The sequence below is a fragment of the Sipha flava genome, unplaced genomic scaffold (assembly GCF_003268045.1).
Source record: "Sipha flava isolate LNK unplaced genomic scaffold, YSA_version1 222_pilon_pilon, whole genome shotgun sequence".
Lineage (NCBI taxonomy): Eukaryota > Metazoa > Arthropoda > Insecta > Hemiptera > Aphididae > Sipha > Sipha flava.
Genome location: NW_020272853.1, coordinates 1,460,043 through 1,482,608, shown reverse-complemented (window position 1 = coordinate 1,482,608; position 22,566 = coordinate 1,460,043). Strand labels below are relative to the sequence as shown.

Below are 22,566 nucleotides of genomic sequence, written 5' to 3'. Positions count from 1 at the left end.
ACAATCATAACGCTCAATAATGAACAATTACAACAAGTATACGAATTCTGTTACTTGATAACTGATGATAACAAATCTACGAAAAAAATAAGAAAACGAATTACATTAGCAAAACAAGCATTCGAGAAAAAACGGACACTTCTTACTAATAAACATCTAAGTTCAAGTTTAAGAAAGAAATTCGTAAATACATACATTTAAAATATATTATTATATGGTTGTGAATCATGGACGATAGGAAAATATGAAAAAAATAGACTGGAAGCTATGGAGATGTGGATGTGGAAGAAAATTACTAGAAAAAGCTGGATAGAATATAAGACAAATGAAGCATTATTGAATGAGATCAATGAAGAAAGAACAGTGATGAATACAATAATTAAAAGAACAATAAAGCTAATTGGACATCTACTAAGACACAATGTGTTCATCATTAAAATTATGGAAAGAAAAATAGAGGGAAAAAGATCCAGAGGAAGACTGTGTAAGTCCTTTGAAGAAATCTCCTGTCGAATGGGTTGTACCTCTTACCAAAGTTTCAAAAAGATGGCATATGACAGACATGATTGGCTACAATAACAAAGCTTGGCCTTTAGCCAAGATGATATAAATTAGTTGAATAGAAATTAGTCAAATAAAATATTTGTTAAGCTATCATAGTTTTATACTAGAAGCTATTAATAAAAAAATAAAAATAAAAAAAATATTAATTAAATAACTAACACGTAGAGTAATTAAATCAGTCGCACAGTATTACCGACGGTCGGATAAGTCGGTAGGAATTAGTCTCTTCTGCCCATCACAACTAAAATACTGCCAATACCAAATAATATAAAGGAAATGAGTATTTACTATTTATATATTTATAATAAATAAAGAAATACAAATATTGAATTAATTTAACAAATTTAACTGAAGTAAAACAACAATAAAGATTTTTTAATTAGTTTTTACATTTACAGTAATTTTATGGTGGATTATACGGCACTGCAACCATAACTTTATGAAAGGTCACGATTAATATAACGCCGAGAGGGACTTGCAATCTCTATAATCTATAAATCTTGATGGATTTCGGCATCTTTATAATGATGCATCAAATATAATCAGTTAGATTTTTAGTATTTTTATATATTTATGATTATTATTGAAACTTGACTATATATTATAAAATACCACGGATTCCATAAAAATATAATCTAATCGATGATAATATAGAAAAAATTTTCTTTTTCTTACATATGATTGCATTTTGATAAACCATTTATCCCCATAATGTTGTATGAATTATTGAGTTATTCAAAAATAAATCTAAAAACTATAAACATTATCGTAACTACGATCCATAGGGTAATAAGAATAGTTTTATAACTAATATTCGTATTACTTTATGATCCAATCCAGCTGTTAGCGGAAACATTTTTTTGAATTATAATTATTATAAGTGTTCACGCCGTTAATATGTTGGTAGTATGTCAATATTTTGTAATATGTTTTTTATAATTTTCGTGCGATGTTTAGTGATGCGTTGCATTATTGGAGTACTAATCGTTCGATGCCGGCGTATGTCTCCGTGGACGACTAATTAGTTCCGCGTAAGCAATTATCACCATGCGAAAATAATATTTTAGTCTTGGTTTATTTCGATTATGGTTATGTTCTTAGTAAACGCATGATAAAATTATTTATTATACCACGGTATGAAAAAGGTGATTGCAAACAAGAACACGTTATACAACGACAGACAAAACACTACGAAGGTTACAGCTGAGGGAGACACTATTCTAACGATTAAATGCTTCACTGACATCACAATAAACTAAACACATGAGAACTTAAAAACCATATGTGGTACTGAAAAAATGACTTACATTTACTGGTGATATAATAAATCAGGTATGATGCACTGTTTTTTGATACGCATTCTTCATACACGCTTTTTTGTCTCCTATAACTTCAATAGTGCAATATGGTGCTAGACTTTCGCCCGTTTTTCATTCGTTGTACTTTATATTATTGTGATAGGCACATACTTCGATAATTTGTCAAATTATGGTCAAACATGATTACTTGAACTTATATATTATTTCATACTACAAATAATAGAGAATTTACTTGTATAAAATAACTTATTAAAGATTAATAAAACGAAAAATTGGATTTTTAATATTTATTTAATGAGTAAATATTTTTACTAAAAAGGTTTTTTTAGTAAGAACAAGATAATTAGTTAACACCAAAAGGGTTTAAAGTTTTGATCATAAATGAACCAATGAGAAGTGGCAAAAAATCAGCACCATATTTGCGCAACGTGAGACTGAAATACGGCTAATGACATCATACCTAGTTTATTATAATATTATCATGGTTCATACCAAATTTTTCTAGTTGTTTTATAAATCTTTTTTTGGTAAATATCAACTATTTATTTGCCGTTTTCATTAATTTTTATTATTTTTTCACCAGTAGGTTATCGTTCATCGTTACCGGTGATTGCATTGTGTGTGACGTTATAATAACGTTAATAACGTTGTACTTGATGTAGTGTATTGTCCGGCTGCAGCAGTAGAGTTGTGAGTCAATAATTACATATTGTTTTTAATTGTATTAATTGTTATATTAATTACGGATTCTGGCACTGCAGCGCATCATAACTACACAAGGTAGGTGGTGTACCATCAATTATAATTATTGTTTATTATATTGTAATTTTGCCACTGTAGGGCCAACCGTTTCATTTAATTTTTATATTTTTAAGTTTAGTTGCTAGTGGCCAATGCAGGTTAGGTTAGGTTCAGGGCCAACCTTGTTATTTAATAGTCTCTAAGTGACAGGAGACACTTTTTCATTTTTTTCCAGTAACCAAATGCTTAATTTTAAATAGTATTTCAAATTTAAATTGTTTAATTATTTTATATTTCTTTGACTTCTACGAGTACATTTTTAAAGCCAGCAATAATTTAATTTATTAATTAAATATATAAACAAATTAATTTTCTTTGTATTATGTTATTATTTATTTTAAACAATTTTAAATATTATATTTTTAAACCTAGTGATAATAAAATATTCTTAATAATATAAAAAATATTTTGAAATAACTTAAATCAATAATTTTCCTTCATTATTTTGTTGAAATAATCAATATTCAACATTTTTATTTTAATTTAATTGATGTTCACTTTAGTAAGTAAATAATTTTTTGAATTACGTCCTAAATCAAATTTCCCTTAACTTTTAGGCACCAGGATACGTTTATTTTGTTTCAATATTTATTGTTTTAATCTTAACATAAGCTTTCAGTTTATATTTTTTTAATTTAAAACGTAAGATTTTTTTAGGTAGCAATAATTATATATTCTCTGAATTGTAAATAATATTTTTAAACAACTTTAATCATTAATTGTCTCAATTTATTACTTAAATCTTGTAGTAATTTTTCTGTTACCCATTTATAATAATTATCTTTATTCATATTATTGTGGTAATCACTACTAGAGCTTTGAGCTTCCCATGTTAGTAAAGCATTAGGTACAAAAACTTCTCCTTCATCATGAACAATTATTAAACTTTTTTCTTTACTTAAACTCTGTTTCACTGTACAACATGTGATGATAGTACATAACTTTGCATAGTTTAATTTTTAAATACACACGAACGACCTAATATTGAAGTTTTTTTTTGGGGGGGGGGGGGTCACAGCTCCCATGACCCCTCCTCCCTTGAATCCGCGACTGTGTTGAAAGCATTAGTATTTTCATGGTGGCGTGTAAAAATTGTTCACAGCTCAACAGTGTGTCAAATCAGGAAAAATGAATTTTTTTATCTTAGTTTCAGTTATACTTAAATATGAAATTATTTTTTTGGAAGAAACGAGACAAACCAATTAAATATTGGTTATTATTGGAAACTAATTCTTAACCTTCGTTCAGTGGTCACTTATTTAATCTCATTATTGTATACCTATCGAGTGAACATCATATTTAAAGTTGATTACGTAATACTGTAACAATTAAGAAACACATTAAGTACTGGATTTTCTTATATTTTTTATGTGGAGTAACCACATCTTAATAAATTTGACTTTACTGTTTTTAACTTTAGGGTAACAACGCTATCTATACACAATATTTGAACTTTCAGTTTAAAGCTATTTGAAGGAAGTTTTTTTCAAACCGTTCTAATTTCATATTATAAATATTCCACTCCAATGTTTTTATAAATAGTTCATTATCAACATTGATATAATTAATAATACACACATCATTAAGTAAATATAATTATTACAATGTTTAAATAATTCAACTTTGAAATATCATATTTTTCCTTACCATTTTATTTTGATGGGAGAATTTTATCTTTTCCTTGTACGCAGCAGTTGCAATATGAACTTTTAAGTCTTATTTGTATATTTTTCATCATTTTCTGAAAAAAAAAAAATCCAATAATAAAAAATTAGTTCTATCTAATTTAAAAAACATTATAGAGATTATTAAAATGTTATTTTTTTTTTTAACTCCAAAGTTAAACTAGTTTATTATCACTTGTAACACAAATTTATAAAACGATGACAATTTCTCAACAAATATACTTTAGGTCGTAATTTAATATAACTTTAATAACTTTAACATTTTTGAGATGAATAACAAATGTTCTTTGGTTTAGTCAACTAATAAGTGCCAAAGTAGTCATCTGTAATTGTAAACATTAGATAACTGTTAAGGTACGTTGTATATCTAAATGCAGAAGAAATTATTATATACAGACATTTTTCGTTATCATTAATAAGTATTTTATTAAGTTTTTCTAATCCATTGAATCAACCTAATTAGATTAAACTAAATTAAAATATTAACTCTTTTCTACTAGGTTCTAAAAACATAACCATTTATAGTAAAACTCTATCATATAGACTTTTTTTGCTTTATTCATTTTACAAGAAGTATTTACTATAAATTATCATATTTGTACAGTAAATAGACTCAATTTCTTAAAGAAAAAAATTAATATATATTATAAAAAAACTCAATAGAACTCAAAATAAAAAAAAAATTCTAAGCTATTAGAAATAAACGTAAGTTATTTATAATAAAACGGCGTATTATGTTATCGAGTGTGGCGTGTGGTGGCGTGCTTACTACACAAATATAGCATTGATTTTAGAATATCTAAAAGGTTTATGAGGATCTATCTCCAATATTTTCCGTGGATAGACTCCTTAGAGGGGCGCCAATTTTTTTTTTCGCCGAGGTGCAAAATTACTGAATACGGCACTGGTTAGATGAAAGTGGAATTAAATGTTAAAACGCAAGTTGAATTGAAAATTGAATTGGAAAACGCATGATTGTAAACATACTCATATATCACTCATCAAACGAAATGACGAACGGAACTATTACGCGTTATTTCATTTTTTTTATTCATAAATTTATTAAAAATAAGAACGAATAAAAATTAATAATTTATTTAAGTTTACGATATGTCATATTTGATTCAGGACCACCAAATCGTTTAAAAATTAAACCCCACTCAAAATTCAGGTCTAAGTATGCCATTGTTCTTACCAAACTATTTATATGTACGTAATGTGTGAAAATATACGACTGTGATTGCTGCATTATTCGTATGCTGACCATCACCGATTTAAAAAGCAAAAAAGTGATTTTTGTTAAATACCTTTCTGGCATGTGCATCAACAAAATATATATTTTTCATCCATGTTTGTTTTTAACACACGTCTACGAGCGACAATTTTTAACACAAAATAATATTTCGGGGTGGCCAAAAGCAGTAAGTAGTAACCGATGATTACCTAATCATCATTAAAAATATGCAAATGTAAACGTAAATCGTATAAAATTACACTACGGGTACAACCACTATTAACGCATTTCTTTGTTCGGCTTGACATGGCGTGGTTGACATGCATAATGTGTTAAAATATTATTCCACGATTGAATCTAAATAAACGGCGTATAAGTTAAGATTACGATCTGCGGTGCTCAGTAATACAAATACACCTATAGGTGGTTACCGGATTAGAACAAAAAACACGTGTGAGCGCCATTCCCGTGTATGTCATTCACATGTAAACAAAATACATACCATTTCCAGATAAGTGTTAAAAAATTAATTTACAGTTAATTAAACGAATTTTCCATTCGATATTGTTTGTCAGTTTTCGTCTACACAAATGCTATGCATTAAAAACCAATCGAGTGAAACGGTTCGAATTCAAAGATGAAATCAATATGAGTAAAAAAAAAAAACCAAGAACGTTTTCAAATAAAAATAAAATAAAGCTGGTTGTATTGAATGTATATCATTACACGAGTATTATTGTGTTTGAAAAAAAGAAACAGTGCGTCCCTTCAAAAATCGTAGAAGTATTTTCTTTTTTATCCAATTATTTAGCCTGTGAGAGTCTGAGAAAAAGATGGTGTCTGATAAAAAAGGGAAACCGTTGAAACTATTTTATCTCGTCTAAATGCTGGACATTGACCATTATTCCTGTGGTTTTTCGCCAACAAGTGTACAGTCGATAAACGCATAAAAATCTTCTCGCGTTTACATATCGTTACGCGGTCGTGTTCCAACAAGATAATTTATGTTTTTTTTCCTATGGTCCTCATGTTGTTCGAACATTAAACACGATGCGCAGTGAAGCTAATAAAACAAATAATAACGATAAAATAAATGCCAAACTGACCAAAAAGAATAAAAAAACAAACCATCCAAAATGGTTACGACGACCGTATGCACACACAACTGGGTTGGTACTCGGAGGAGGAGTAAGATTTGCATATAAGTATATGCGCGGTTGTATGTGTGTGTGGGTGTGTGTGTGCGTGAACACACGAAAACAGTGGAAATAAAAAAGGTCGAAAGGAGTTCATCATCGAGAAGAGCTCCTTTGGGTAGATGGCTTGTCGGGCGGCGGTGCAGATTTAAGTGATCGTCGAGGGATCGGTCGAGGCACGGGGTACATGGTTCAGGGTCTCGGCGGCACGGGTTAGGCTGACATTCACTTAGACGGATCTGCTGGCCGTGTACGGGTGAGACGGTACACCGATTGGCGCGCTGGATGCGGCGGCGACGTAGATGGTAGTGGCGGAGTCAGTGGAGGGCGAGACGAATAGACGGGGAAGAGGTGAAGGACTAGGGGAGCGTAGTACGATGTAGCTAGGGATGAGAGGCGCAACGCGGTGCGGACGGAGATTTATTTGAAATTTATGCGACACAACAAGCGGCCGGGGAGTAGTCTGGGCGGGTGCGCCTCTTGGTATCTTTTAAATCGAACGCTCTTGCAAAAATTGCCGCGACCCCCCGTCGCCGCATCACCAGTGCATTTATCGTCCGTCCGTGTGTACATCTCCGGCACCCCAGCATTATTGTACAGTGCGAGTCGCACAAATAATATTGTATTCGTTTTTTTTTTGTGTCCGCTTTTTATTTTCATCACACCGATCGTCGTTACTATTTAGTACACGTCAGTACTGCACGCCGCACTGACGTTTTCGCACTAGGTTCTTATTCTCGCCTCCTCGGCCGTTTCAAGCAATGGTTCGAATTAATAAAAACACATGGACTGGCCACCGTGCCTTGCTTCGCCTGTTTTTGCCTACGCGTGCAGAGGCGGTATTCTAAGTCCCGGTAAAAACATTTTGTAGTTGCTCTACAGACGGTAGCCGCAAAGCTACAAAATTGACGTTTTAACGTTAAAAACCGTTGTAATGTTAATCGAGCGAAGCCCAAACAAATTTTTCGCGTTTAGGGGGTAGGTTAAATTAGTCTGCCTTGGTAAGATAGAAACATTCGAACCGCATAGTGCATCCATTTCACGTGACCGTTGCTACCGCAGCACTGCATCATTTCAGACTTATACAAGTAATTAATCTTTCACTCGGTTCGTATCGGCAGCGGTGACTGTTGACAATTGTAAAAACTCAAACTCAGTGGTCGAACGCGATAATTCATGATTGCATGTAGTATTAGCTAACTGATTTAACTTTGAAACGATTTATTTCAGTTTTATCAACAGTATCGTTATAATTATATATTTCGAAACGTCATGCAGATATATTTTTAAACGATTTACACGTATTATGCGTTTCGTAATAAATCAATAAAGTATCTTACTATATATAATATAGATATATTATCTTAAAGTTACAGCGCAATACTACTATTTAGGTACATATAGTATACTGTATACAACTTAAACATATTATTTATAATCAACTTTGAGTATTCAACCATCTTACGTTTAATATTTATTTATTTAATTAATTTAATTAATTAATATACGCGATGCAGCTTTCTATACAATTATTAATAATGATACAATATTAAATAATGATACAATTTTGAAATGTATACAATTAAATGGGTAATATATGATTAACAGTTATTGAGTAATTGACAAAAATGAAGAAGAAAATAACAATTTACCTATAAAAAGAGAAGGAGGGGTCCGAGTTTGCTTTTTGCATGCAACGAAAAAGAGGTTGGTTAACTGAATAATTTGTTCGAGACGTAGGGATATGGAAAGAAACAGAATGGCGCATGAGACGTGATGGGGCTTTAAAATTAAGTTGAGATAACAAAGAGGGTGAGTCAATTTTCCCATTGAGTAAATTTTGTAGGAATGATAAATTAGCAACATGCTTATGGTCGACTAAAGAACTTAGGTTTAAGTGTGATAATACAGGAGCGTAATTATGGAAGGGGCAATCAATGTTTTGTACGTAACTGACAAACTTTAAGAATTTTCTTTGAACTCTTTCAAATTGAAGAGAGGTTGAAGCAGTATTAGGGTCCCAGAGGAATGAACCGTATATAAAGCGCAATATAAAGCCTTGAGGGGTGTTGATAATTTAAAAAGCGCTGAAATACGTATAATAAAATCTAGAGTTTTAAATCTAGTTTTAAGTGTAAATTAGGATTAAGAGTAGGAGTAAGAATAAATCCTAAATCACATACTGAACAATTAATAAAAGATATGTAGTTATTATTGATGAAGTAAGTAAATTTAAAGGGATTTTTTGTGTGATCAAACGTCATAGAATGATATTTATTAATATTAAATGGTAAACCTAAAGTATTAGCTCAGGACACCAGTCTGTTTAAATCACTCTGAAGAAGGTTATAATCATTTACTGAATTTATACGCAAAAATAATTTCATGTCATCAGCAAATGCTAAAAGTTTAGATTTTCATAATACTTGGTTGGCACTATTAACGAAAAGGGAGCAAGGAGATAAATAACCTTCTTGAGGTACACCAGAGGGTACAATAGTAGAAAGTGATTTAACACCATGAATCTTGACTATTTGCCTCCAATTGGAAATAAATGAGTTAATCCAAGACTGCAGAGGTTCCCCTAGACCAGAACGAACAAGTACATATAATAGAGCATAGAGATTAACCCGATCGAAGGTCTTAATGAAATCGGTTTAGACCACGTCAACCTGGGAGTGGTCTTCAAACGTACTAAAAATGTAATTACAAAAAGTAACATTACAAGTAGTTGTCGAATGACCAGGACGGAAACCATGTTGCTCATTCATAATGATAGGATTGATAGAGGGCATGATATTATTTAATAAAAGAGATTCAATTTAGAGACGTGAGATAATATGGATATGGGACGGTAATTTTCAATTAAAGAGGCATCACCGGATTTAAGAACAAGAGTGATGAAACTAAACTTCCACAAATCGGCGAATATCCCTTCAGATATAGAACGTTTGAATTGAAGCCATAGGGGGAAAGCAAGTGTATGTGTTAGATTATATAGAAATAGACCCGATATTCCATCAGGGCCAATAGATGTAGTATTCTTTAAAGTTGATAAACCACGGAAAATATCGTATACAGTTATAGAACAATTATTAGGTAGGTCAAATGGCAAAATATCTAGGTTTGGAAGATACTGATCATGGGTTCAGCAGCACCATCATAATGAGAAGAGTAAATAGAGTTAAAATAGCTGGAAAACATATTAACAGAGTCTTGTTCATCCTTGCTACTAATTCCGTTGTACTTAACGAATTTGGGAATACCGTACTTGGAACGATTTTTCCTAACAAAGTCCCAAAATTTATGAGGTTGATTTTCAGGGAAATTTTCAGAATTTTGTACAAAAGAGAAGTAACACTTTTTGGATAGAAACTTACATTTGGCCCGTAAAAAGGAAAATTCCTTATAATCAAGTGGATTCCTTGTAGATTTAAGACGGGAGTGGGTTTTTTTTTTAGGAATAAATTAGTTTTCAATTCTTTGTTGGCCTAGGATGGAAAAGTAGATTTAACAAAGTGTGACGAGGGTATACAATTTAAGATGGAGTAGTGGAGTGCATCGTAAAAGAATAAACGGCAGAATTAAGGTCGAGTTGCGAGAAAGTCAACATCCAATTAAACGAAGATAAATAAGAATCAATTTTACTATAATCGCCTATTTTGAAGTTAAAAAATTTATGAGAACTATAAAAGGGAGGAATAGAATGGGGAATTTTATAACAAATATATAATGCAGTATGGTAGGAATCAGGAGGTACAAGAGGTTCAGTGGCAACTTCGGTAGTGGGGCTGTTAGAATTGGTGAACACAAGGTCAAGAAGAGAACCGTTACAATTATAAATATAATTGGATTGGTAAAACCCATTATGAGCAACCCCTTCCGGAACACAATAAGCCTGTAGGGTTAGGTTAGTAGATGAATAGAAAGTGAGCTCTAGATCGTCGTTATCTCACACTATATTTAGTAGATTGTAATCGCCACAAACTATAAAAACACTATTAGAATATAAAGATAGAGTAGATTCAAAGGAGGACATGTGCGTTTCATAGATGGAAGCTGGAGAACCAGGAGGAATATATACACCACAGATAATGAAATTAGAAGAGCCGATGGAAAAATGAACAAATAATTGCTCAACATTAGAATGAGAAATAGTTAGACTAACAGATGGAATGTCATTACGAATAGCAATAAGGACCCCACCTCTTCGAACACAGGAACTACTTTGGCTACATCTGTCATATCTGTAGACATTATAATTATTGAGACCAAGCTCAGCATCATAAAAATTGTTAGAGAGCCATGTTTCTGTGAGAACAATAAAAGTATAATCAAAAGAAATAATATTATATTTTACAGTGTTTAATTTAGTACGAAGACCACGGCAGTTTTGGTAAAAACCGGAGACATTATTTTGTGAGTAAGAAATTACTTGATTGGTGGTATGCGTTGAGTGAAGTTTTTTGAATGGCGCGTAATAACCTTAGGAACATCATTAATGTAGGAGATAGAAAGATCAGTCTCACCTAATTCACTACGACGATCGAATTCGACGTGGCATGAATGAAGTAGTTGTTTTTCCAATGTAGTTTTATTTCTTACTATTTTGAAATAATCAGGGATGAGAAGCCCATTTTTTTTAGCAGTGGTAAAGTCAGAAACAATGGAAACTGCTTCTTCTTTAAATGAACAGATGCATTTGAGAGGGCGATGTTTATCCGTAGATACTTTACCGAGATGAATTAGTTTGTAGTTGGGTGGTAATTTGACAGATAGAGGTAGTAAAATGTCAGATAATTTGGTTTTGTCATCGAGCACACGACTAGGAATATCCAGAGAAGAAGATAGACCATAAATTAAAACATTGAATGCACATTTTTCTTTTTCGACAAATTCTTGATAAAGTTGGGCTACATAGCTTAAATGTGCAGCAGAGATGGAGGTTATATTAATACCATTAACTTTGGATTTGAGTACAGTTAGTTCATTATGAAGGACGTCATTTTCCGATTTGAGTTCAGACACATGATTGGAAAGATCGTGTATTTGCTTTCTCAGATCGGAAAATTGGATGGCAAAAGATTCAGCCAACTTTTTATTAGATATTTGATATATTAAATATATTTGATTGGGAAGACTTTAGCTTCGAGATAGCATTCATCAAATCACTGTTCGAAGGTTCCGGTGGTTTGGAAAGTAATTGCGACTTTTTTACTTTAGCACGAGTAGTCGACATAATGGAAATAACTATCACCAATGTGGGGAAAAAATTGCATAAATGTCAGTGCTCTATATATGGCAACGTAAGTTATATGGCACACAGTGTATAACGCGGATTTAGATAATTCAGCGATCGTTATATTTATCAAAACAGTGTAATAATCTGGCTAATGACAATGGGTTGCTATCGGAACATCGAAGCAATAACAACGTAGGTATGGCGATAGGACGAATATAACTTACTATGTCGGCGGCCGTGTGTAGCTTATAAGTCACTCGAAAATTGCCCCAAAAAGGAAAGGTGTTATATAAACCAAACTCAAAATCGACATAAGTCTGTCCGCGCACTTTTTATAAAACTGCTAAAATAAAATTCACAAAAAACGGCCAAGTAATTCCAGAAATAGGAACAAATAACACAGGAGAGTTATATTATACAACACGTGACATTATGACTTTATATACAATTATATTAGTATTTTAAATAAACGGAATGAATTATTATTGTTTCCATCACCGCATTCTGATTCAAATTCCTTCAAGAACTCTTAATTGTCGGTGCGGTTAGGGTAATTCACTGTTTTTATGACTACATATAAAATAAATTTTAAATATAAAATTTTGTTAAACGATCACTATGTAAAAACAAACCATGGCTTTCCTTCAGGCGTTTACAGGGCCACATTAAGGGGGCGGGCAAAAGGGATATTTGCCCCGGATGTAAGTTTTGAGGGGGCGGTAAATTTTTAGAGAAAATTTATACGAACGAATATTTTTATATAAGTATTTGTTAAAAAATAATATAAATATCATTTTATTCTTTCTACCCAAACTTCAAAGTCAAAATATATTGGAAAATTCAGAAATAAAACTTATAATAATTTTATAGCAATGTAGTATTATAGATTGACATAATATGTAAACAGATAATTATATATATTTATACATATGTATATAAATATAAATGAGAGGAGAGTAATAATAAATCTTCCGTAATTGGACAAATACTGTTTTATTAAATAGGATACAGTTATTTAACGTAATAAGGAAGATGGTTGTGGAAATAATATTATATTTTTAGCCAAGCCGGTATTTTTGCAGGTTGTTTGAATTATTGTATTACTTCTATAAAAGTAAAATAATAAGCAGGGCTCGGGACTTAAAGCATTTGCTTATTTTTATAGATTGAATTAAAATGTAGCAGAGTGCTATAGAAGTGTATGTCATGTTACAACACATTCAATTATGAAATTTGAAAGTGCTTTTTTTGCTTTTTTCAGTGATTTTTCAAAAAAATGTTTATTTCAAGTTTTTCTGATAATTATTGCTTTTTTGACCAGTTTTAATACTTTTACTTTTTTATGATTTTCTACTGTAGTTGTTTTTGACAGAATTAAAATTAAAAATAATTCTAATCTTATCTACGTTGTCGCGTAGTCCGTCGCCGTCCGCGGCATCGCGTCGTGCAAATATTCCAATGCTTAAAATAGAATTGGATTTCGTGGAAACAAATTAATATACCTCAATTATCTGTATATCACTAATTTCTTGGCAAATAATATTATTTGACAGTGGTTTTATAGGTGTGATAAAAACAAAATAAATAATGTTTCGATTTAAAAGTTTAGTAGTCGATTGTCGTTCGCGTTCGTTGTGATGCTTTCGTTTCCGTATTTATTTCGTCATCGTATGTGTGCGAATCTTCAACATTCATCGTCTTGTTTGTTTTTTTCGTCATCGTTTGTATCCGAGTATTTAAATTAATTTAGAATGGGAAAAGAAAAATCATCCACATGTGCTACTCTAAAAAGATATGTTTCTGAATTTGGATCTGACATTTTTTCCACAGACGGGCATGTTTTATATTGTAAAATGTGTGAAATAAAAATTAATTTTGAAAAAAAATATAATACATCCCAACATATGAAAACCGATAAACATCAAAAGAGTGTCAAACGTCAGAATGATCAAGGACAGAGAAAATTACAACAACTACTAACCAATCAAAGTTCAGCAAAATCCGATTTCAACAAGGATTTATGTCAAGCAATGGTATCTGCTAACATTCCGTTAAATAAGCTTTCTAACAATACATTTCGAGTATTTTTAGAGAAATATACTGGTAAAAAATTTCTTCGGAAGCAACATTACGGAAGGGTTATATTGATGATATTTTTAATACTACTATGGATAAAATGAAAATGGAAATAAGGCAAAATAAAATTTGGGTGTCGATTGACGAGACATGTGACGTAGAAGGACGGTTTATTGCCAATGTTATAGTTGGAATTCTAAAACCCGATTGTCCAAGACGCATGTTTTTACTTCATTCAGAAGAACTAGACAAAGCAAATCATTCAACTATCTGCAAGCTGTTTGAAAAAGCTATGGGAATAATATGGCCTGGTGATATACAGTATAATAATGTCTTGTTATTTTTATCTGACGTCGCTCCCTATATGGTGAAGGCAGGTACTGTTCTGAAAAATATTTATACAAAAATGATACACGTAACTTGTGTTCGTGGACTTCATAGAATCGCTGAAGAATCCGTGGACAATTTGGAACAGTAGACGAACTAATATCTAATATTAAAAAAATATTTCGAAAAGCACCTTATTGTGTTGAAATCTTTAAATCTGAAGCTCCTGGTATAAAACTACCCCCTGAACCAGTTATTACCCGTTGGGGCTCTTGGATAGAGGCTGCAATTTACTATTGCGAACATTTTAGAACAATTCGTCACGTAGTAAGTTGTCTAGATGAAAACGACGCAGACAGCATTAAAAAAGCAAAACTGTGCATTGTAAAATCGGGTTTAGAAGCCGATTTGGCATACATAAAAAGTAATTTTGAAGTTCTTACTAAATCCATTATAGAACTGCAAACAAAAAACGTTTCATTGTCTGGTTCACTTGCTGTGGTTGAAAATGTGAAACAGAAATTTTCTTTGTTAAAAGGCAATCGTGGAAAACTAGTTCTAACTAAACTGTAAAAAGTTTTTGAAAAAAATAATGGCTTAAGGATTTTAGAAAAAATATCAAAAATAGTTGACGGTGAAAATGATAGTAATTTAGATGACTTCAGTGAATTTCCAGATGACTACTCCAGCGATGATATTGTATACTTTAAATATGCGCCTATTACATCAGTAGATGTTGAACGGTCATTTTCGGCATATAAAACCATATTATCTAACAACAGGAGGTCATTTGTATTTGAAAACCTCAGAAAACATTTGATCATTCAATGCAATAATGACGGTAAGATTTAATTAATTTTTTTTCAACTATTTGTAAATATTGTTTACATTTTATTTTTCAGAAAATCCCTTTGAAAATCCATAAAATCCTCAGTCCTGAAAATGAAGTCTAATTTTTTTTATAATATAAAGATACAGTTTTATTTTTTATTTTATTGCTTTTTTTAATAAATTTTTTTGCTTAAATTTAAGTTTTTTAAATGCTTATTTGAGAGCTTATAATGATGTTTTTAAGTGCTTATTTAAGCTCTTATTTTAATGATTTTAAGTGCTTTAAGTCCCGAGCCCTGATAATAAGTAATACAATAATTTTTAAAAAAATTAAAAATATAGAAGTTTTAATATATTATTTGAAAGATATCAGTGATGTAATTATAACTATATTCCAATAATAATACATAACCACAATAATTTTTTCTTAAGTGGTAGATCATATTGGGTATATATACTATACAGGTAATAATTAATAATATATTAATTTGCATACATTTGCATATTAACAGATGAAAAAATATGAATTATGATTAGGAATATAGGTACTTAAATTATATTACATTCGTGTAGGTTATATTAACATTGGTTTTATTATATCATAATTTAATTTAATTTTAAATAAAAAATATATAATTATAACCGTACATCAAGCCTACATCAATAAAGTTTGAAACTCAATAAAAATGTGAAGTTGAAGAAATAGTTGTCTAAGTGAAAAGAGAGAATTTTTTTTCTCTTATTCTTACTTACATATTTATTTATCAATATGCTAGGAGTGCACAATTATTTTGCCCCCTATATATTGACCTTTGATTCGCCCCTTGGTGTTAATATTATAAATAGGTGTTTCGAATTTTACCGGAAATTTCTCTGTACTCTAAAAAGTATTAAAATATGAAACACTCTGTATTAGTTATGTGTACTAAACTTTTACGATAGTTATTTAATTAAATTTATCGTACTTTTGTTTAGCACGTCAAAAGTTACAAAAATAAAAAAAAAGTTCTACTACCTGCACTTTGCCTAACATAAAAATATTAAAGTTAATGGTAAAAAACAACATCCTAATTAGAGCGTATAATATATAGATATATCATCTAACAGTTAAACGACTGTAAAGAGGAATCAACGGCATAAACAATAAGATCGATGTACAAACGAAGAAATTATTCACGCGCATAAATATCAACTGTTGGCATATAGTTGAGAATAAATTAAAAACTTTGTTCATCGAACTTTAACGTTGTTCACTTATTAGAAGTTTTAACATTGTTTTTGTCTTGTCGATCGATTTATAATACGAATATGGCTGTATATGAGTTGTTGGCTGTAGTTTAACCCTACTTCAAAATCTTAGGCTTAACACAATTATTATAGAAGTATTATTACTGAGATAGACGTTTATTAAAATTTAAGATGTCATGGTTGCAATGATGGTTATTATTTTGTAAGGAAAAACATGGTCGTAAATAAAATATAAAAATTAAATTTCTTAAAAACTAGAATGCCTATCGATTTTTGCGCGGCGTCGCGGATTTCAATTTTGTATAAAATACAAAATGGCATATACTTAAAATAAAAAATTATACTTTAAGTGCACTTTCTTTAAGATCATTAAATTATGAAATATCAGTGAGAATAATATTCATTTATTAATTTATTGATAAAAATGGGACTAGCTTGATATGCAAATAATTTGTGTTCACCTAAAAATACATAAAAGGAGAGAACAAGAGAAAAAAAATACAAATATTGAACGCTATCAGTACATTTTCAATTACAATTTATTTTTAAATTTTTTATATGCGATTTTATTAAGTATTTGCTTTGCTAGTTGGCAGTTGTTGAACTAGTTGAACACAAACAAGATTAAATTGTTGAAACTCCTCTATAAACTTGTTACGGACCCCTGCACGTGCCGCACGGCAATGCTGATGCAGCATGGTTACGGCAGAGCGCCGACAAGATGGTCAACGTTCGTCAGTCTGTAATAAGTATAGACACAGTGAGTGTAACGTTTCTTTTTGATAAACATTTTTATAGTTAAAAGTAGTGAGTATTTATTAATTTTACCATACATTTTCTTACTAAACGACACGATCCGGAGAAGTACTGGCTAACTAAAACCTAACGAAAGCAAACGAAAGAATTCTGTAAGGCACGATATCAACCGGGCTTACAACAAACTGATACTAAGATCATGGTTCAAATGTATTTTAGTAAAATCAAAATAATTATTCTATCTATGAACATCAGTGCAGTATGTCAAATTATGTTTTTTTTTCTTTTCTTTAATAACTTCATTAAATAAAATTCTTCAGCATTTAATTTCCAATGTAATATTATACATCCTAATGAGATATATTTTTATGCATATAATGAAATATATCATATTGGTTACTTTGTATGCTTTTATACCTACGCAAAATATTGAGAAAATTCATCCATCCAACTACTATACGGTTCAAACAATTTTGTACAGTTCAAACCCAGTATAACGTATAGTTGATTTAGCGGAAAAAAATCATGAATAGATTAGGTATTCTTCTATTTCAGGAAGGGAAATTATAATTTTGATGGATTGAAGCCCCTAATTCTATGGTAAGTAATAAAAAAAGTGTTCCGGTTTAGAAAATTTTCCATTTTGAACACTATACACAAAGCTGAATAGTGACTGAATAATAAATTCAAATTTGAAATACAGAACGATAATAAAATATAATAACATCCAATGTAGGTTATAGGCAAGGTTTATCGATTATAATCTATAAACCTTGGGTAATAGGTATGTTATATTTGGCTCGGTCACAAAAAAAAAAAAAAAAAAAAACAGATAAAATTGGGTTCATGTAAACTCATGTAAACTTCATGTAAACCACTGAAAAAAATTAGGTAAAATTGAGTTCAAGTAAACTCCGCCAGTGAAGAAAATCAAGTAGTAGAATAAAATTAATACAAACGATATATGATTAAAAAAAAAAAATTATAATATAATATATCATATCGTTCACATTATATAGGGTATTACTGGAAAGTATGAGGACACTAGTATACGCGTACTCATTGTGATGGCCCAAAGTAGATTTTTTGAAATTTTTTCAATCTCCAAAATCTTGGTTTATTCAATTTATTTTTAGGACATGACCTTAAATGTAAAAATAAACACTATAGTTGTATTTTTTGCTAAATTCTCATGCGAATCGAGACGTCACACTGTTTTTGGGCTCGAGTCGCTGTATAAAAAATAGTCGTGTGACACGTCGATTCGGATGAGAACATTTCTTCAAGATAAACAGTGGTGATAGTAGTTTGTTGTCAGTTAACACACATAAGTAATTAAAACAGCTTTAACATTGTAAAAAATTATAATTAAATACATTTTAATTTTAAAATCGATTTTTATCTACAAAAGTTGTTCAATGTGACCCCCGTTACTTCTATGCACTTTTCCACACGACAATGTAATAAACTCCAAGTTTTTTCCAATTCATTTGACGAATAACATCAGCTACATTATTAATTCTCATCAAAAATTCATCTCTATTATTTACTTCTTTGGCATAAACTTGTTCTTTTTTAAAACCCCATAAGAAAAGTCACATGGGTTAAAATCAGGACTACGTGGTGGCCATGTTATGTCTGGGCTATATTGAGTATTGTTTCCCGCTTCTCTACCTATACGTTTGTCAGGGAAAAAATAATGTAATTGTTGTCTAACTGCATTTGTATGATGAAGAAGTGCACCATCTAACATAAACCACATTGATTCTTCTATTGTACTCACGTAAAATACAATTATGCTAAAAAAAAGGCCATGAAAATGTTTAATTTATGGTAAATTTTTTTATAAAAATTGAAACAGATATTTGGTCAAAACATAACAATTCTGATTTGTATAGAAGTGTCGGGAAATATATTTATAAAAGTATAGGTACTTAACCCATTTTTTAATGTTACAAAAGAAAATAAAGCTACATGTAAAAATACAAAGGAACTCGGTTATACATAATTGGTATAATTATGGTCTTGATGGTCATATGATGGGTATCATCATATGACCATCAAGACCATAGTTTGAAACACTTTGGTTGAAGCATATTTATTCTCCTTAAGAACATTAAACACAAATGTCCTAGGATAAATTTACAAGAATCTCATTTTTTGTAGTTCATACAGAAATTTAAAAAATATTAAATAAAAATTGATTATTTAAAATACTAAGACTGTAATGAATTACATTTTCCACTAGCTTTCAATTTTTAATAACGTATTCATGGTTATATTATGCTTGTGTTATATTACTAATGACAAATTGAAAAAAAATGTTTCAACTCCAACTTAACACATTATTTTTTTGTGTATACAAATATAAATTATAAATTATAAATAAATACTTGAATAAAATTACATTCATTAAAAAAAAACCATTAACATTATTTTTAGCCGTTAACCCTTTTATTCTCAATGTACATTTTAAAATGAACCTTTTTCAATAACGTATTTTTTTTTTAATTATCGTTATAAAATATGTATTCCAAATTGAAAAACTTATAATTTTCATTAAAACTTCATTTCAATTTGTTTTTTTTTTTTATGAATTTCTTAATTTATTTGAATTTGAGTGTAAAAATATTGTTATTGTTACATAAATATTATTTGTTATTTGTAATAAGTTATAGAAAAACCTTAAATGTAACTTTTAAAGGGTATTATTTTATTATTTATGGAGTTGTACATTGAAGTATATATACTAAAAATATATATGCTTACCCTCAGTGGGTTATAATTATTTTTTTTATAAATATACTGGAATTAATTTACCTAACAATTCTTTTGATGATTTATTTATGTTGTATTTACTTTATTATAACAATCATTCGTATTATTCGATTTATGATAATGTTATTCATTAATTTTATTTAGTTCTAATTTATTTATCCTGTGATCGATTTTTAAATTATTATTCATGGATTATATGAACGATGATAAACTGCATACGATATTATTAAATGGAAAATAAAATAATTTTATCAAATAATAATTTATACTAGCAAATTATATAAAATTTAATAGCAATGCCTCATATTGATTTCTACGCTGACGAAAGAACAATTTTCATTTATAATTTATACATCAGTTATTTAGTTTACTTATCAAATTTAGTAAATTTAACCTATTCTAATCTAACTTTACCTAAATTATGTTTTAAATATTAATACAGATCATGAAATATGGTAGTGTAAAAAATTTTTTTTAAGTATTTAAATATAAATATACATAATAATTTTAAAGAGTATTTCAAAACTTAAACAGTATAATAAATAAATAAATTAAATAAATAATAAATAAGTTATAATAATATAAATATAAAAAAATATAAAAAATATAAGAATACAAATTAACATTCTACTATTGAATATATTTTTAAATACATTTTTTTAAATAAATATTGTTATTTAAATGTGTACGAATGTGTAATATGTTCACAATAAACTTATTCATAACCTCAGCTTAAAATGCTTTGCAGTAGGTTTTAGTTTTACGGTTTTGTGTTTCGTATTTTTGATGACAAATATCACGTGTATGGTTGAATTAGAATACCAAAAAAGTAACTGAACCATGTTATTAGACTTATTTGAAGACGTTAACATTTAATGTGAATCTTAAATAATTTTAGTTTTGTGTCATAATGTATTCAGTATAAAAGTAAGAAAATAAAAATTTTAAACGTCTTCTGAATAAAACTCAATTTAATTTTTATAATGGGTCATTTAACACGAACGTTATAGTAAAGTTTATATGAGCACCGTGAAGTATATTTCTTTTTTTTTTTATAATTTCATCCTAAATCTCTTTTTAATATCAAGATTATATACTTAAATTGTCTGACATTCAGTTCAATAGAAACTCTGGATGTTTTCAGATTTGATATTTTCAAAAATGCATATTATTTTTTTTTTTTCAACGCAAAACATGAGTAAGTAAATGAAGAAAAAAAAGATGTTACTCGTCATATATAATTATCATTTTTACAGTAAATCGAAAATTGATACGTTGAAGCATGTACCTAATTTACATTATTTAATTCGATACTTCAATTTCGACTTCATATGGGTACATATGACTAATATTACGCACTAATATTATTCGCTTTCAACTCGATAAAAGCATTTAGAACATGAAAAAAGATGATTTAGATAATACTATAGTACAAATGAATGTGTATAAAACTGAAAAATTGATTTTTCTAACAAATATCAAATTCTACCATCTAATCTATAGGTGTATCGATTTTGAAACAATTAAATTTCATAAGGATACTAAGGTATGTCTAGTCAATTCAAAGTAAGGGTGCCCGCAAATGAAAATTCAGAGGTGATAGCTTTAACTTTTATTAATAATCAAACACTTTTATACTTAATTAACACTTTTATTAACTAATCGAACACAAATTACAATTTTATTTTATTTTTCCCAAATTCATCAGCAACATTTTCGAAAACGAGAACGAGATATAGCGGATGATATGAGAACACAAATTAGTTACAAACACTCGTATGTGGAGGAGAAAGTTTAACAAAGAACTTTTAAAGGAAAAAAAATGTGGCTCTAATTAAATGTTACATAAAAGGTCAAAGAATCCAATGGTTTGAGCACATGATGTATGGATATGACGATAACATAAATAAAGCAATAATGTCCTACATACCAACATGGAAGAAGCGACGAGGACGTTCAAGGAAAATATGAATAGACATAGTCCTGGAAGATTTTAAAATGATAGGATTAAATAAACGAGAGGATCGCGACAGCAACGTGAGCTAGTTAATTGGAGCAGTTATCATGGCTGAAATTAACGATAGTTTCATTATCATCCTGTGTTTGTTATCACTAAATATAATATAAAATCTATAAATATGATAAACAATCTAAATTCTGACGTTATTAGCTCTATTAATATTTACAGTGAATTAGAATATTCGTTATTTTTCAATTTACCTTAAGTCTTTGCTGTGTCATCAGATAAAATGGTGGAGAAAATTGACCTCTCGGATATAAGGTGGACAAAACTATAATTTGGAAAATAATGAAAAAATAGTTCCTGTGCCACTGGCCTTGATATTCTTTCAAATGTATACAGTACAATAAATTCTATGCATTTTGAATCCTTAATTGTTCTTAGCTGAGGCCCCTTGATAGTGCTGATCACCCCCAGACCCACTTCTAGTTGCGGCACAGTTTGGATGCTGGAATAGTTATAATTCTTTTTAAACACAATTTTTTTATT

The 22,566-nt window shown here is 29.7% G+C and overlaps 1 protein-coding gene across 4 annotated transcripts in view; it reads right to left on the bottom strand.

Moving 5' to 3' along the window:
- LOC112683280 overlaps positions 1 to 22,566 on the bottom strand; it is a 271,887-nt gene that overhangs the window by 196,768 nt on the left and 52,553 nt on the right. For all 4 annotated transcript variants that reach the window (XM_025554218.1, XM_025554219.1, XM_025554222.1 and 1 more), the window contains exon 2: positions 4,332 to 4,425. In XM_025554218.1, coding sequence (XP_025410003.1) covers positions 4,332 to 4,334 — 3 coding nt within the window. In that variant the 5' untranslated portion in view covers positions 4,335 to 4,425. The remainder of the gene's footprint in view (positions 1 to 4,331; positions 4,426 to 22,566) is intronic.